General features: G+C 42.7%; 1 protein-coding gene across 2 annotated transcripts; it reads left to right on the top strand.

Moving 5' to 3' along the window:
• The first annotated feature begins 1,324 nt into the window (after positions 1-1,324).
• On the top strand, positions 1,325-14,501 carry LOC144690672 (ciliary microtubule inner protein 2B-like). Of its 2 annotated transcripts, none has more exons than XM_078558407.1 (5): positions 1,325-1,558; positions 8,182-8,414; positions 10,369-10,550; positions 10,639-10,831; positions 14,234-14,501. In XM_078558407.1, the coding sequence occupies exons 1-5, from the start codon at positions 1,491-1,493 to the stop codon at positions 14,326-14,328; spliced, it is 771 nt and encodes a 256-aa protein (XP_078414533.1). In that variant the 5' UTR covers positions 1,325-1,490; the 3' UTR covers positions 14,329-14,501. The 2 variants fall into 2 exon arrangements, with proteins under 2 accessions (XP_078414533.1, XP_078414543.1); XM_078558417.1 differs by lacking the exon at positions 1,325-1,558 and adding an exon at positions 2,558-2,626.
• Positions 14,502-15,630: the final 1,129 nt, after the last annotated feature.

The raw sequence follows: 15,630 nt of genomic DNA on the forward strand, positions 1-15,630 counted from the left end.
TTTCCTGCACTTCCCACAATTTTCACATCTTTCCATTCGCTAAACCCCTCTGAAATATATATCACCTAAGTACCCACTCTGGTCAATTGGCCTGTAGCTGTGATAACTCTGTCATGTGTGTCACAATCACTCACATTACCAATTATCTAGCAGCGGCAGGATGAGGCCTTCCATTGGGCATTAATATTCCACTTAAGAACCTCAGTTGGCCACAGGGTGGAAAAGCCATCCATGGGCCATCCCACCCTGGACTTAATTGGCATGGAGGCGGGAAGGTGGCAGAGGCCCAACCCACCACCCTCCCACCTGATTAAATGACTCCATCATCAAACTCACCACAGGGGACAACACAAGATACTTTCCAATGTGTTTACAACAATCAAGGAGTTTAAGGGGTAAATACAGAGAGACTGTTTCCTCTTGTGGGGAATATCGGACAAGGGGTAGTCTTAAAATTAGAGTTAGGCCATGTAAAATTGAAATCTGGAGCACCTCTTCACATTAAATCCATTGGCAATATGGTATTGCTCTTCCCCAAAAGGCTATGCTAAATGAGTCAATTGAAATGAACAAGACTGAGAGTGACTTTTAATTTTTATCATATCAGAGTATCAATGGTTCAAAGGCAGGTAAATGGACTTGAAGTACAGATCAGCCACGATCTGACTGAGTAGCAGAATGGGCTTGAGGGAAATTCATGTTTGTGATCTAGCGCATGAAGGACAATATGGAGATAATGGAGAGCCTGAGATTAGCTCGGAGAATTGGAGGGGCCGTGAAAAGACTTAATACGCGGTTTGGAGAAGGCTAACGTGCAGAGAACAAGTAATATATGCACAGTGGAAAGTGCCCAGGTTGGAGCAGAGGAAGGCAAGATTAACTTTGGAGCATTACAATAAACATCTTTAGAAGTGCAGATGTTGTAAACAAACCGGTTACTGCTTTCATTTGAGTGCAATGGCTGACAGTTAGATTTTAATGAAACTACAGTAGTTCTCTCCCTAAGGTGCAGTGCGTTTGGTTTTACACACAAGTTCAGCGCCAGAGCCACTGTCGCATTACCTTAACAACAATAACCCACATATAGCTATATACATATTACACAGCTGGAACGGCATTGTATGATAGCACGCTCTGTGTTGCTTCCATTTATTAGAAAAGTTAAATGTTTTAACACATTGCTTTATGGTGCACTTGGGAACTTAGTGATGACTGCAGTGACTGGCTATGATTCCTCTTTCAGCTTTCAATATAATGTTAGCGACAGCGCCTCTGTTGCAGGCTCCCAGGATGTTTGTGACAGTCCCGTGACGCTGTTGTTAAAGTAACATTAATGCCGCTGCTTGGTTACTGCTACAGTTCAGCCCAACTACAAATTAACAGCCAGGAGCAGTTTGGGATGCAGCAACCTTTTGCTTAATCGATCAGAATATTCCTTCAAGGATATTTATATTCAGTACTTATGTACTTTACTGTTAGATTGATTTAAGATGCCGTTTCCATTACCTCTCAAAGCAGAGAATGTATTTAGTACGTTTGATCCGAACTTCATGCCTGGGTAAGACCTGAGAAATGTTCTTTTTCTAAAGTAAGTTGTGGAGATACTTAATTATGAGGCAGCCTTGTATGCTTGGGCACTGATCTCATGTATTGCGTCAAATGGTAGTGGCACAGGTCTGGCCTATGCACACATATGCATTGAGTCCTTTCTGCCACTTCCCCAGAGGAAGGACCAGGTCATTTCCAACCAGCACCACGCGGGATCTAATGATCGGCTCAGGGGTTGCCTTATGGGATTTGGGAACATTAAACCCAGCTCACCCTTTTGATCCAAGAATGAGGCAACAAAAAGAGATGACAGAGAGAAAAAAAAAGCTTTAAAAATGGGGTAAAATAAAATGCTCATGAGCTGTGATTCAGTGGTAGCAGACTTGCCTCTGTGTTAGAAAGTTGTGGGTTCAGGTCCCACTCCAGAGACTTGACCACATAACCTAGAATTACACTTCACTGCAGTACTGAGGGACTACAAGGTCAGAGGTACTATCTTTTGGATTAGACCTCAAATCAAGACTCCATTAGCCCTCTCAGTTGGATGTAAAATATCTCATAGCACCAATCGAAAGAGGAGCAGCAGAGGTCTCCCCAGTGCCCTGGCCAACATTTATCCCTTACCTGACATGGCTGAAACAAATTATCTGGCTATTTATTGTTTGTGGGAGCTTGCTGTGCAATATTTGGCTGCTGCTTTTTCCTACATTACAATAGTGACTACACTTCAAAAGTGCTTAATTTACTGTAAAGTGTTTTGGGACATCCTGAGGTTCTGAAAGGTGCTATATAAATGCAAACTTTTCCTTCTTTGTATTGATACTTACAGTTCCAATAGTCGCAATATTAATACAGATTAGCAATCTTTGTTTTATTTTATATACATTTATGCAATATACATATTTGGATCAGTGTAATTAAATTCTAACATAGATTTATTATTTAAATATATGACAAAATACCTGCTGCAATCATGATAACTCTGCAGATACTTTCTCATAAAACAGGCAAATGAATACCTCTGGGGAATGAAAATGTGGCCTGATACACAATGTACTTGGGAGGTAACGTGGCACAGGTGAACAATGAATCCTGTGTTGTTCCTCTCAAAATGTTACTCATCTTTCCTACAACTCCATGTTTGAACCTCTCCAATCAGGTTTTTTGCCCTTCTATAGAAGAGAAATGGTTCTAATCAAAGTCACAAATGTTATGCTCTGTGACTATAGGAACTTAGGACTTTTGAGCAGGAATAGGCCATTCAGCGCTTTGAGCTTGCTCCACCATTCGATAAGGCCATGACTGATCTGGTTGTGGTCTCAAACCCACTTTCCTGTCTGCCCTCCTCCCCCCCCCCCCCACCCAATAACCCTAGATACCCTTGTCAATCAAAAATCTGTCTAACTCTGCCTTGAATAAATTCAATGACCCAGTCTCCACTGTTTTCTGGGGAAAAGAATTCCACTGACTAATGACCCTCTGAGAGAAAAAAATTCTCCTCATCTCTGTCTTAAAAGGGAGACACTGTATTTTTAAACTGTGCCCGTAGTTCTAGTCTCCCACAAGAGGAAACATCCTCCAGGTATCCAACCTGTTAAGTCCCCTCAGGACCTTATGTGTTTCAGTAAGATTACCTCTCATTCTTCTAAACTCCAGTGGCTATCTGCCCAACCTGTGACCATGGTACATTCTCCTTTCTCATCCTGCTCAACCTCTTATAGCCTTTGACATGGTTGACCATACAATCTAATGACTCTCCTCCATTGTTGAGCTCAATTGGACTGCCCTCTCTTGATTCCAGTCTTACATACCTCATTATAGTCAGTGAATCTCCAGCAATGACCTCTCTTTCTATTTTCACCATTACTTCTGGATATATTCTTGGCCCCCTCCCCTGCTCTTCCGCAACTATGTGCTGTCTCTTCATGACATCATCTAGAAACATGGGAAGGATTTTTCAGATGGTGAGGTTTCCCTTCTCGCCATCGGAAGAGTTTGCGGTGAATGCATCGCTGCTGATACTGGCTGTCCCACAGCTTTTAACCCCCCCAAGGATCATTAATTGCCTGGAGATGGGACTTCTGTCCCTCACTCGGGAGGAAGTCCTGCCTCAGAGAGCAGCCAGCTAATCTGATTGGCTGGCAGCTCTCTAGCCCCAGCAGCGCCAGAGCTGCAGTGGACAGGACTGGGTCTATAAGCGTTCCCCAGAGTCTAAGTCCTAGGAGTCCAGGACCCGGTGTATGGAGGCCTCACGGAGGGGTGCTGAGGCCGGAGGTGGGGTGGGGGGGGGAGTCGGGATGTGTGATGTGTACGGTAGGTGTTGATGGAAAGGCCAAGTGGGGAGGGAGAACTTCCAGGAGCCAGACCTTGTGGTGGGTGGTGGTGCTGCACAGTGTTCAAGGAAGGCCATTGCGCCCCACCCTACCTTCCCTCCCAAGATCTAAGAAGGGCCAATTTTCAGGCTTCCCCCTGCCCCTAAACTCCTCCTGCTAGTCTGAAAATTGAGGCTGGGTGGGAAGCGACCCTTAGTGGTCATTAATTGGCCATTTAAGGGCCTCAGTTGGGGCAAGGGCGGGTTGGCTGGCCTAGGCTTCAGCTGTCCCGGTGTAAAATTTTGGAAAGTTTGGGGTGAGCAGCAGGCCGGTGGAAAGGCCGTTCAAAAAATTTTACAGGTAGCCCCCACCTGCAAACCCATCATTAGGGGAATGTAAGACTGGGAACTCAATATTCAAGGGTTGCAACATTCTGGAAAAATAGGCAAAAAGGAAAAGGAGGTGAGGCAGCTTTGTTAATAAAGGAAGGTATCAGTGCGGTGGTGAGTAGTGATATAGGTGCAATAGCTCGTGATGTGAATCAGTTTGGGTGGAAATAAGGAATAGCAAGGGGAAGAAGTCACAGGTGGGAGTCATCTATAGGCCCCCAAAGAGTTGGCTTACTGTAGGACAAAGTATAAATCAGGAAATAATGGAGGCTTGTAAGAAGGGCACTACAATCGTCATGGGTGATTTCAATCTGCATATTGACTGGACAAATCAGATTGGCAGAGGTAACACAGAAGACGAATTTGTAGAGTGCATCTGGGATGGTTTCTTAGAGCAATACATTTCAGAATCTACCTGGGAACAGGCTATCTTAGACCTAGTAATGTGTAATGAGGTGGGATTAATAAGAGATGTTGTAGTTAAGGATCCTTCTAGGGGGTAGCAATCACAACATGGTAGAATTTCAAATTTAGTTTGAGGGCGAGCAACTCAGGTCTCAAACCAGTGTCATCAACTTAAATAAGAGCAATAACAGAGGTATGAAGAATGAGTTATCTAAAGTGGGCCGGAAAAATAGACTAAGGGGAAGGTCAGTGAATGAGCAGTGGCAGACATTTAAGCAGATATTTCATAACGCTTAGCAAAAATTTATCCTGGTCTAAAAGAAGGACTCAATGAGAAGGATGAACCACACGAGGTTAACATCTGTTGTTTGGAAAATACTAGAGTCCATTATTAAGGAAGAAATAGCAGGACATTTAGAAAAGCTTAACGCAATTAAACAGAGTCAACATGGTTTTGTGAAAGGAAAATCATGTTTGACAAATTTGCTAGAGTTCTTTGAGGATATAACAAGCAGAGTTGATAAAGGGGAACCACTAGATGTAGTGTATTTGGATTTCCAGAAGGCATTCAGTAAGTTGCCACATAAAAGGTTATTGCACAAGATAGGAGCTCACTGTATTGGGGGTAATGTATTAGCATGGATTGAGAATTGGTTAACACACAGAAGACAGACAGGATTAATGGGTCTTTTTCAGGTTGGAAAGACGTAACTAGTGGAGTGCCACAAGGATCAGTGCTAGGAACTCAATTATTTACTATCCATATTAATGACTTGGTGGGGGGGGAGGGGGGGTGCAGAGTGTAATGTATCCAAATTTGCTGATGATACAAAAATAGGTGGGAGGGCATGTTGTGATGAGGATATAAGGAATCTGTAAGGGGATATAGGTAGATTGAGTGAGTGGGCAAAAATTTGGCAGATGGAGTTTAATGTAGGAAAGTGTGAGGTCATACACTCTGGTATGGAAAATCAAAAGATGGACTATTATTTAAATGGAGAGAGACTCCAAAAAAGTGCAGCACAGAGGGATCTGGGTGTTCTTGTGCATGAAACACAATAAGTTAGCATGCAGGTGCAGCAAGTAATTAAGAAGGCAAATTGAATGTTGACCTGTATTGCTAGGGGATTGGTGTTTAAAAATAGGGAAGTCTTGTTACAACTGTACAGGGTGTTGGTGAGGCCGCACCTGAAGTACTGTGTACAGTTTTGGTCCCCATATTTAAGAAAGGATATACTGGCATTGGAGGCAGTTCAAAAGAGATTCACTGGGCTGATTCCTGGGATGAAGGGATTGACTTATCAAGAACAGCTAAACAGCTTAGGCCTTTATTCATTAGAGTTTAGAAAAATGAGGGGTGATCTTATTGAAACCTACAAGATTCTGAGGGGGCTTGACAGGGTAGATGTTGAGAAGATGTTTCCACTAGTGGGGGAATCTTGATCTAGGGGACATAGTTACAGAATAAGGGGACACTCATTTAAAACTGAGATACAAAGGAATTCCTTCTCTCAGAGGATAGTGAATGTCTGGAATTCTCTACCCCAGAGAGTTGTGGAAGCTAGATCACTGAAAGTATTTAAAGAGGTGGTTAGATTTTTGAAATATTAGGGAGTTGAGGGCTGTGAGGGGCTGGCACAGAAGCGGAGCTGAGGCCTGCGGCAGATCAGCCATAATCTTATTGAATGGCGGGACAGGCTTGAGAGGCCGAATGGCTTACTCCTGCTCCTATTTCTTATGTTCTTATGTAAAATTTTGCCCATGGGGCTAGCTTCCACTTGCCAACCTTACCTCTCCACTACTCTTTGTTGTCGGACTATCCAACATCCCGTTTTGGATGAGTCACAGTTTCCTCCAGTTAAGCATTGGGAAGACTAAAGTTGTCCTTTCCAGCACCTGCCACAATTTCTGTACCCTTGTCGCTGAGTTCATCACCCTCCCTGGTCACTGAGGCTGAACCAGCCTTCACAACCTTGGTGCCTTAATCAACCCTGAACTGAGTTTCCAATTCCATATTTTCTTCATCACTAAGACTGCCTTTTTCCATCTCTGTGACATTGCTTGTCTCTTGTCCTTACCTCAGCATGTATGATGCTGGAATCCTCATCAATGCCTTTGTCTGATTACATTTCAGTGAAGCACCTTGGGTCAGTCTCTGATTGTAGTATACCGAATGTACAATAAGCTGCTTCACGATCTCCAATTCTCTTCAATAGATGAACAAACAGCACCTGAAAGATCTTCTGCTAAAAACTATGAATAGGATTTATTAACAGGTATAGAATTACAAAGGGAAAAAATTTTTGTATGGCATCTTTCATCTTTTCAAGGAATCCCAAAATGTTTCACAGCCAATTAATTACTTTGAAGTTATTATCTAGGCAAACACAACCACTAAGGTCCCATTAACTGCAAATGATATTACTGGTTAATGTGCTTTCTCAGTTTTGAGGGGAATGCTAGTTGTGGCTTTTGGAAACAAACCCCAAAATGAGTCTCCATGTTCAGAAGAAAGGAGAAAATTGGAGGGAAATCTGGAGAAAGGAAGAAAGAAAATGGTTTGACAGTTTTAGAAGGTTGAGGGATGATCTGACATGATCTAAAATGATAAGGAAATTCGATATGATGGATACAGAGATGTTGTTTCCTCTGAAATACAAGGGGTGCAATCTTAAAACCAGAACTGGATGATACAGGAGTGAAATTAGAAAGCATTTTGTTACACAAAAGATGGTGGAAATCTGGAACTCCCTTCCCCAAAAAGGCTATTGAGGCTGGCCTATTTGTCTTAAGTAAGGTTATCAAAGGATATAGAATAAAGTCAAGTAAATGGAGCTGAGATACAGATTAAGCGTGATCTAATTAAATGCCTGAGGAGCTGAATGGCCTCCTCATGTTTCTGTGTAATAACAGCAGTGAGAAAAATAAATACCTGGCTGATTCAGTGGGGAAGGGGAATGCTTGGGGTAAAGGTATAGATTTTACTCATTTATTTTGTACTACAAAATATACATCTATGAATCTAAGAGTGTCTGGATGTAACAATAGATAATTTCTTTTCAGAAAACAACACTTTAGGATACTATATATGGGTAATTTTGGACATGGCATGTGGTAAGTGTAGCATGTTTGGGAGGAATAGGTGACTTATGAAATATGGTTTCAAAAGCTTTCCACCATTGGGATTTTCCTCTTGTCATGTCTGGGCCCATTGTGGACTAATTGATAGAGATTGGTTGCTATTCTTATTGTTTCAAGTAATTTTGATTGATAGGTTTTTGTTAAGCAAGGATATTAAGGGTTATGGAACCAAGCTGAGAAGATGGAGTTAAGATACAGATCAGCTGTGATCAAACTGAACGGCAGACAGGGTAGGAGGAGCTGAATGTTCCTGTTTCTACATACGGGATGGTAGAAGGTGATTTAGATGGTCCATGGTCTTTTTCATATAGTAATTCCTAGAGCTGAAATATCTGCCTCCCTACATAAGGAAAATGATTTTAAAACTCTTTTTGTTCATTTTGCAGGTATGGAGGGTACATTCCAAAATTACAGAGCCGGTTAGGGGAGACCTATGGAAATGCTACTCTTGGACTGCTGTCATATGAACCTGGGCAGCCCAAGTCGCCACGTTTAACTCTGACCCAAACAAAACCACTGTTCAATCCACAGGTCCCGAGGCACCTGCTGAATAGGACCTATGGCCATCCAGAAATTACCACATATGCGGGACAGGTGCAGAATACAAACATTAAAAACGGTGATGTTGATTCTGTCTTTGTGATTCATTGAGGCTTGCTTTATAATAATAAACTGGACCTACCAGATCAATAAGATGCAGGAGGAAATGTTCAGTTCAAACAAAAACAAAAATTTCTGGAAAAGCTCAGCAGGTCTGACAGCATCTGTGGAGAGAAAGACAGAGTTAATGTTTCGAGTCCAGATGACTCTTCTTCAGAAGCATTCTGATTTCCAGCATCCACAGTATTTTGCTTTTATCTTAATGTTCAGTTCAAGGTCATCTCATAATGCTCCAAAATATCAGAAAACAATCTTGTTTTACAAGTTCTAGAAAGAAGACCCCACTGAAATTATTCTCTTATTATTCAAAAGCATTCTTTGTTGCTTGTGTATACTTGCAAACAAAATTAAAAGGGGAGTTGAATTTTTTTTAATTCTTGGGATTGATGGCAATGCAAACATTTATTGCTGATTCCTAGTTACCTAATCCATCATAAAGATTTGTCCTAAAATACTGACTGAAATGTTATAAAAATATTACTGGAGTTCGCGATTGCACATGTGTAAGTACCAAAAATCATCAGCTAGTCAAAGGACCATTTTTGATATTGGTTATACAGGGACTTTACAGACTACTCATCTGATTCAATTCAATTGTTTTTTTTTCAGTTATTTACTTAAAATTCTCATCCTGTGTTTAAAACTCCTTGTCCCTCCTTACCTTTGTAAACTCCTCCAGTCCTCCATCCCCCAGCCCTGAACCTCCTATTAGTCTGACTTGGACTGCTTGCCCATACTCCTCCCCTCCTTTCCTTCATTCCACCATCATGCCTTTGGAATCACTCCCTGAAGCCCCCCACCTCACCACCTCTCCACCTCCCTCTTCATTTTTAAGAGCCTTCTCTAAACCTACTTCCTTGATCAAGCTTTTGCCACCCTCCTACTAAGTCCTCTGACACCGTGACTATTTTTACTCACCATGCTGTTGTCAATCACCTTGGAACAAGTTCCTACATTAATTGTTTTTTATAAATGCAAGTTGTACTTTTGAGTAATCTATACAGAATTTTGTATAAGGGCTAACAGGATCCTATGGGTGGCTCACTGGGCAAATACACTGTTGTGTCACACATACAAACCAGGAATGTTCCTGCTTGTATCCCCAGTCTATGATGATGGTTTCAGCACAAATTTGAGGACATTCCTAGAATAGGCAGGAGGGAAAAAGAAGGGAAAACTCACATTTATGGAGCATGTCTCACAACCCCAGGGAGTCCCGAATTCCTTTACAGCCAATGAAGTAATTTTGAAGTGTAGTCATTGTTATAATGTAGGTCATGCTGTAGCCAATTTGTAAGGTCTCATAAACAGCAATGAGACAATGATCAAATAATCTGTTATAGTTGATCTTGGTTGAGGGACAAATGTTAGCCAGGCTATTGGGAGAACTCTGCTGCTCTTCTTTGAATGTTGTTGTGGGCTATTTTATGTCCACCTGAGGGGGCAAACAGGGTTCTATGAGATAATTTAATGCTGTACTTGAAAGATGGCACATCTAGGAATGCAGCACTCCCTCTGTACTACGCTGAAGTATCAGCCTAGACATTCTCTGGAGTGGAATTTGCACCATGATCTTCTGGCTCAGAGGGGAGAGCTACCACTGAGCCACAGCTATGTTTTTACTGAAGCTGCTGTTATCTTGATTAACTCCAGATGATTGCCCAGAGACAATGGATGGTGGTTGAAGTTTGACCACCAGGGCTCAATTAAGTGAGAATCAACTGCTTGTATTCTGTTTATTCTTCAACAGACTACAGTGGTCTCGCAGTTAATGGTACAACATCATTGTGTTGTGACAATAAACAGATATTTCCGCCCCTCCCTTCCCCATTGTAAGCTGTTCGAATGTAGAAAGCCAGCATGCTTTTTCCTCATGGTGTAAAAAACGCTAACTGTGTCACTTTTAATTGTAGGCTACTTCTATCCGAGAGATGGCAAATATCATTTTGCTCTAAAGAATTATGTATACGACAACAATCCTGAAGCAACATCTGCCATTCAGACAATAGAAGAACTGAAGCAACGTGAAATGATGGCGTGCAAAAGGAGCGATCTAATTGCACCAAATATGTCATCCAGACCTCCATCTGCCATTGTAAGACTCTGTGGGTTTTTGTGATGCACAGATTAGTCCATGGTGTCGGAAGTAACAGATAATGCAATTTCCTTTCCTATTTCCTTAGCCACCAGGTGAAATTAGACCACCAGATAGCTGTACTTTCATCCCCATGATATGTGAACTGCCTTTTGACCCTTGTCGCCCAAGAAGGATGGATATGTTCCAAATGCCAGATCAAAATCCAATGGAGCAGAATAGCAGGATAATTTATAGACATGATTCCTCACTCCATCCCACATATAATGGTTTTATTCCAGGTATGACCTTTCTTTCTTCAGCTCTTTCTCTCACTCTCATATTAATATCTTTTGGTTTGCTTCTTGCTGCCCCTTATTCATTCACGGGATGTGGGCTTCTCTGGCTGGGCCAGCATTTATTGCCCATCCCTTGTTGCCCTTGAGAAGGTGGTGGTGAGCTGCCTTCTTGAACTGCTGCAGTTCATGTGGTGTAGGTACAACCACAGTGCTGTTAGGAAGGGAGTTCCAGGGTTTTGACCCAGTGATATTGAAGGAACGGTGATATATTTCCAAGTCAGGATGGTGAGTGACTTGGAGAGTAACTTTCAGATGGTGTTCTCACCTATCTGCTGCTCTTGTCCTTCTAGATGGTAATGATCATGGGTTTGGAAGGTGCTGTTGAAGGAGCCTTGGTGAATTTGCCTATTCACTTAGCCTGTCTATATCTGTCTGTAGACTCTTTGTGTCATCCTCACCACTTGCCTTCCCACCTATTTTTGTGTCATCCGCAAAGATGTCATGAACTAAAGGACAAAGGGATTGTTAATAATAGTGGTTAGTGCTAAAAAAATTGCTAATAGTGACATAAAGGTAAGAAAGCAAAATGCGATTAAAGCAGAACAAGGGTAGCATTGTGTGAAAGAACAACATGGAACAAGTGACAGATGGCCCTGTAGGCAATGGGGTGGGGAGAGGGGGCGGTGGTGGGGGAAAAAAGGATAAAAAATGAGATAAAACTACAGATAAATTAATAAAAATAAAATAAGTGGATAAAAATAAAAATGAATGTATAAGAAAGGGGATAAAAAAAGGGGGTGAGGATGGAGGAGAGAGTTCATGGTCTGAAGTTGTTGAACTCAATGTTAAGACCGGAAGGCTGTAAAGACCGGAAGATGAGGTGCTGTTCCTCCAATTTGTGTTGGGCTTCACTGGAACACTGCAGCAGGTCAAGGACGGCCATGTGGGCATGAGAGCAGGGTGGTGTGTTGAAATGGCAAGCGACAGGAAGGTCTGGGTCATGTTTGTGGACAGACCGACGGCGTTCCGTAAAGCAGTCACCCGGTCTGCGTTTGGTCTCCCCAATGTAGAGGAGACCGCACTGGGAGCAGCGAATGCAGTAGACTAAATTGAAGGAGGTACAAGTGAAGCACTGCTTCACCTGAAAGGAGTGTTTGGGCCCTTGGATGGTGAGGAGGGAGGAGGTAAAGGGGCAGGTGTGCACCTGCTGCGATTGCATGGGAAGGTGCCGTGGGAAGGGGATGAGTTGTTGGGGGTGACGGAGGTGCCCTTCCCATGGCACCTTCCCATGCCCACAACAATCCCACTGATGCATCTCTCACCTCTCTTTTTGCTAAATAATAATTTTAAATTGATGACACCTTGATGCTGGCTCTACAACCAGAGAAAATTGTTTATTCCTATTCATTCTATTAAGACAATTCATAATTTTAAAATTCTCTATTAAATCACTTCTCATCCTTCTTTGCTCCAGTGGAAATAATCCCAGGTTGTCAAATCTCTCGTATAGGTTTGCATCACTGGCACCATCCCAGTGAATCTATACCCTCTATAGCTTAATGTCATTTCTCCAATTTGGATGCCTCAAACTAAGGAGCTCAGAGGAGATTGGAGATCGTGAGGGTGAGAGGAGAATGAGGGGCTTGGAAATCACAGGAGTTTTGGGAGAGATTGCTGGTCTTGGAGGTGCAGAGGTCACATTGGGTCAGGGAAAATCTAGGGGCCTTAAGGTCGGCGGGACAGGTCCTTTAATTGTTTAAATGATCCTGTCAGTGGCCTAAATTGGCCATTGACAGGTCTGTGGGCCTGCAGCTGATTTTGCTGCGCCCCCACCTTCCTGAAAATGTAACTGGGGCGGGCTGACGTAGAGGGTTCCACCCGACATCATCCCGTGTCATTTTACGCGCCAGTGAGCGGGCCCCGCCCCCTGCTCGCCAACACCAAAATTCTGCCCTTTAAAATCAATATACACTGCACACACTCTTTTTCCTTATCTACCTGAACAGTGAAATTTATCAAACGTGTTCACACAGAGTTGGAAGAATCTGCTAAACGGAGTAGCGATGGGAATTTGTTGAAAGTGGGAATTCAGTTCAGAGATGTTAAGTGCAATAAAAGCAAAAGGCTACAATAAATATATTGATAAGGGAAAAATTTAACAAAGCAGAGCCATTGACTCCAATTCCTGTGCCATCTTATTTATTCTTTCATGGGGTGTGGGCATCACAGGCAAACCCGGCATTTGTTGCACATCCCCAATTGTCCTTGAACAGAGTGGCATGCTAGGCCATTTCAGAGGGCAGCCAAGAGTCAACCACATTACTGTGGATCTGGAATCACATGTCGGCCAGACTGGGTAAGGTTGGCAGATTTCCTTCCCTAAAGGACATTAGTGAACCAGATGGGTTTTTATGACAATCGATGGTAGTTTCATGGTCACTATTACTGAGACTAGCTTTATATTCCAGATGTATTAATTGAATTCAAATTCCACCAGCTGCAGTGGTGGGATTTGAACCTGCATCCCCAGACCATTAGCCGAGCCTCTGGATTACTAGTCCAGTGACTAGGCTAATGCCACCATCTCCCCGCCTCCCTGGCCCCCGGGATGCTTCATGTTTATGGGATAACTACTTGTGCTGGAACTGCTTCCAGTTGCTTGAACTCAATCTCAGGGTTGAGTTCAGGGAGATACACAGGCATTTCAGTAACTGCCAATCTGAGTCTGGTTTCTTGTCTCCTTGATGCCAATGCAAAGGAGACAGTGCGGACTATTTCCAGGATAGAAGAGGAACAACCAGAACTTGTGGCCCATGTGGGGATCAATGAGATAGGAAGGAAAAGGTTTTAAAGTCTTGCAGCCAGATTTTCAGAATCTCAGGAGAAAGTTGAAGAGCAGGATCTCAAAGGTACCAACCTCGAGATTACTCCAAGTGCTACATGCCACTGAATATAGGGATAGCAGGATTGGAGGATTGCTGTGGTGGGGAATCCAGAACAAAGGTAGGGGGGGTGGGGGGGTGGGGGGGGAGGGGGGGAGGCAAATTCTAAAATTAGAGCTAGGCTATTCAGGAAGCAATTTTACTGCACTGAGGGAATTGGAAATCTGTAACACTCTCTCACAAAAAGCTGTAAATGCTAGGACTTTGACAAGTTCACGATTGAGATGGATAGCATTTTATTAGGTAAGGCTATCAAGGAATATAGAGTTAAGGTGAATAAATGTAGCTGAGGTACAGGTCAGCCATGATCTAGTTGAATGGTGGAACAGGCTTGAGGATGGATTGGCAGACTCCTGTTCACATGTTCCTAATTTCTCTGAAGTATTAATTTGTTAGCAAATAATCCCAGGTGTGAGAGTTGTTATGACTTATAAATAAATATATTATTTTTATTACCTTGCAGGTCAGCAGTTTTCGATTGGAAAGAGCTGGGGACGCAGTACTTTTAACGTTCTGGGCATTGGTGAGAAGAAACAGCAGCCACTGTGCCCCACTTGATTTGGAAATGAGTTATCTAAATAGCTGAATTCAGGGCTATTTTGACATTTATGAGAACATCATAAAAATTTGAGTGTTGGCAGGCTAATCTGATCACCCAAAAATCAATCGCTAAGTTGATTATGTTCGCTGAATGCCATAAAATTAAAGTTGGAACTAATCCTTCTACACAGTAAATGATGTGCTGGGAAATTCATGTAGACTTCTGCCACATAGATTATATTTAAAAAATCAAGATTTATCACAGCGAATGCATTCTGTTACAAGGAACTTAAAATTTACTAAGAACAATAATTATTTCTGATCTCTAAATTTGGACGTGCAGACTTTCAGTATAAAACTGACAAGGAGCTGGTAGATTGTCAGATGGTGAGACACCAAAACTCTGGATGAGATGGATGCCCACTCCATTAGATATAAATGATCACATGGCTCTAGTTTGAAGAGCAGAAGGGGGGTTATCCCAGTGTCCAGGCCAACATTTATCCCTCAACCAACAACAACTTATATTTATATAGCACCTTTAACATAATAAAATGTCTTGAGGCACATCACAGGAACATTTATAAAATAAAATATGATACTGAGACACGTAGGAGACGTGGCTTGGATTTTCACCAAGTCAGGTTGACTCTGGAGTCCTCTAAGAGTGGCGGATGGGTCCCGATTCCAGGATTCCCAACCCCATTCCCTGGCTGTGCAATCTTCAAGAATGCCTCTAAAGGATGTGGGTTGCTTCCTGTTAGAAGTCCGCATCGGGCACTCCTGACCCGGCCGGCTCCATTGTGGAAATGGGTATCTATTCTGCAATTTTCATGGTGTCGGGCAGGGTTTTAAAGAGTAATGGTTCATGGCCTCCCAGAGGTGTTGCAAACCATTTTCCACACGAGGGGGCCTTTTAAAAGGTAAGTTCAAAACTTCCACTCTTCCCCTCTATGTCAGGCTCTACCTTCCACCCACCCCCTATTTACCCTCATGCCCCCATGCCAGGCTCTGGCACTTTCATGCCCATTGACTCACTGTATGCTTTCTGCAACCAATGTTCATCACAATGTAAAGTGGGATGTGTGAAAACAAAAGCTTTGAAAAAATGTAATCCATTGATCACTTTCCCCTTTTTCCTGAAAAAAGGTCTGAAGCACAAACTAATAAAAGTGTCAATCAGCCAGGCCCTTTAAAAGTTCAAAAACAACAATCCACAAACACTTGAAACCATTTACTTATGTCAACAAACATTGTGAAATTGACCTGGCATGGAGGCATGAGGGGTCTGAGGGGGTGGGTGGGTTGGGGGGGGTGGCA

Source organism: Cetorhinus maximus, chromosome 2, assembly GCF_964194155.1.
Source record: "Cetorhinus maximus chromosome 2, sCetMax3.hap1.1, whole genome shotgun sequence".
NCBI lineage: Eukaryota > Metazoa > Chordata > Chondrichthyes > Lamniformes > Cetorhinidae > Cetorhinus > Cetorhinus maximus.

Bases quoted from the DNA above. Each gene is read 5' to 3' on its own strand.
- LOC144690672 (XM_078558407.1), top strand. From the start codon at position 1,491: ATGCCGTTTCCATTACCTCTCAAAGCAGAGAATGTATTTAGTACGTTT. The intron at 8,415-10,368 runs GTGATGTTGATT...TTTTAATTGTAG, and splicing joins GAATACAAACATTAAAAACG to GCTACTTCTATCCGAGAGAT. The intron at 10,551-10,638 runs GTAAGACTCTGT...CTATTTCCTTAG, and splicing joins CCAGACCTCCATCTGCCATT to CCACCAGGTGAAATTAGACC.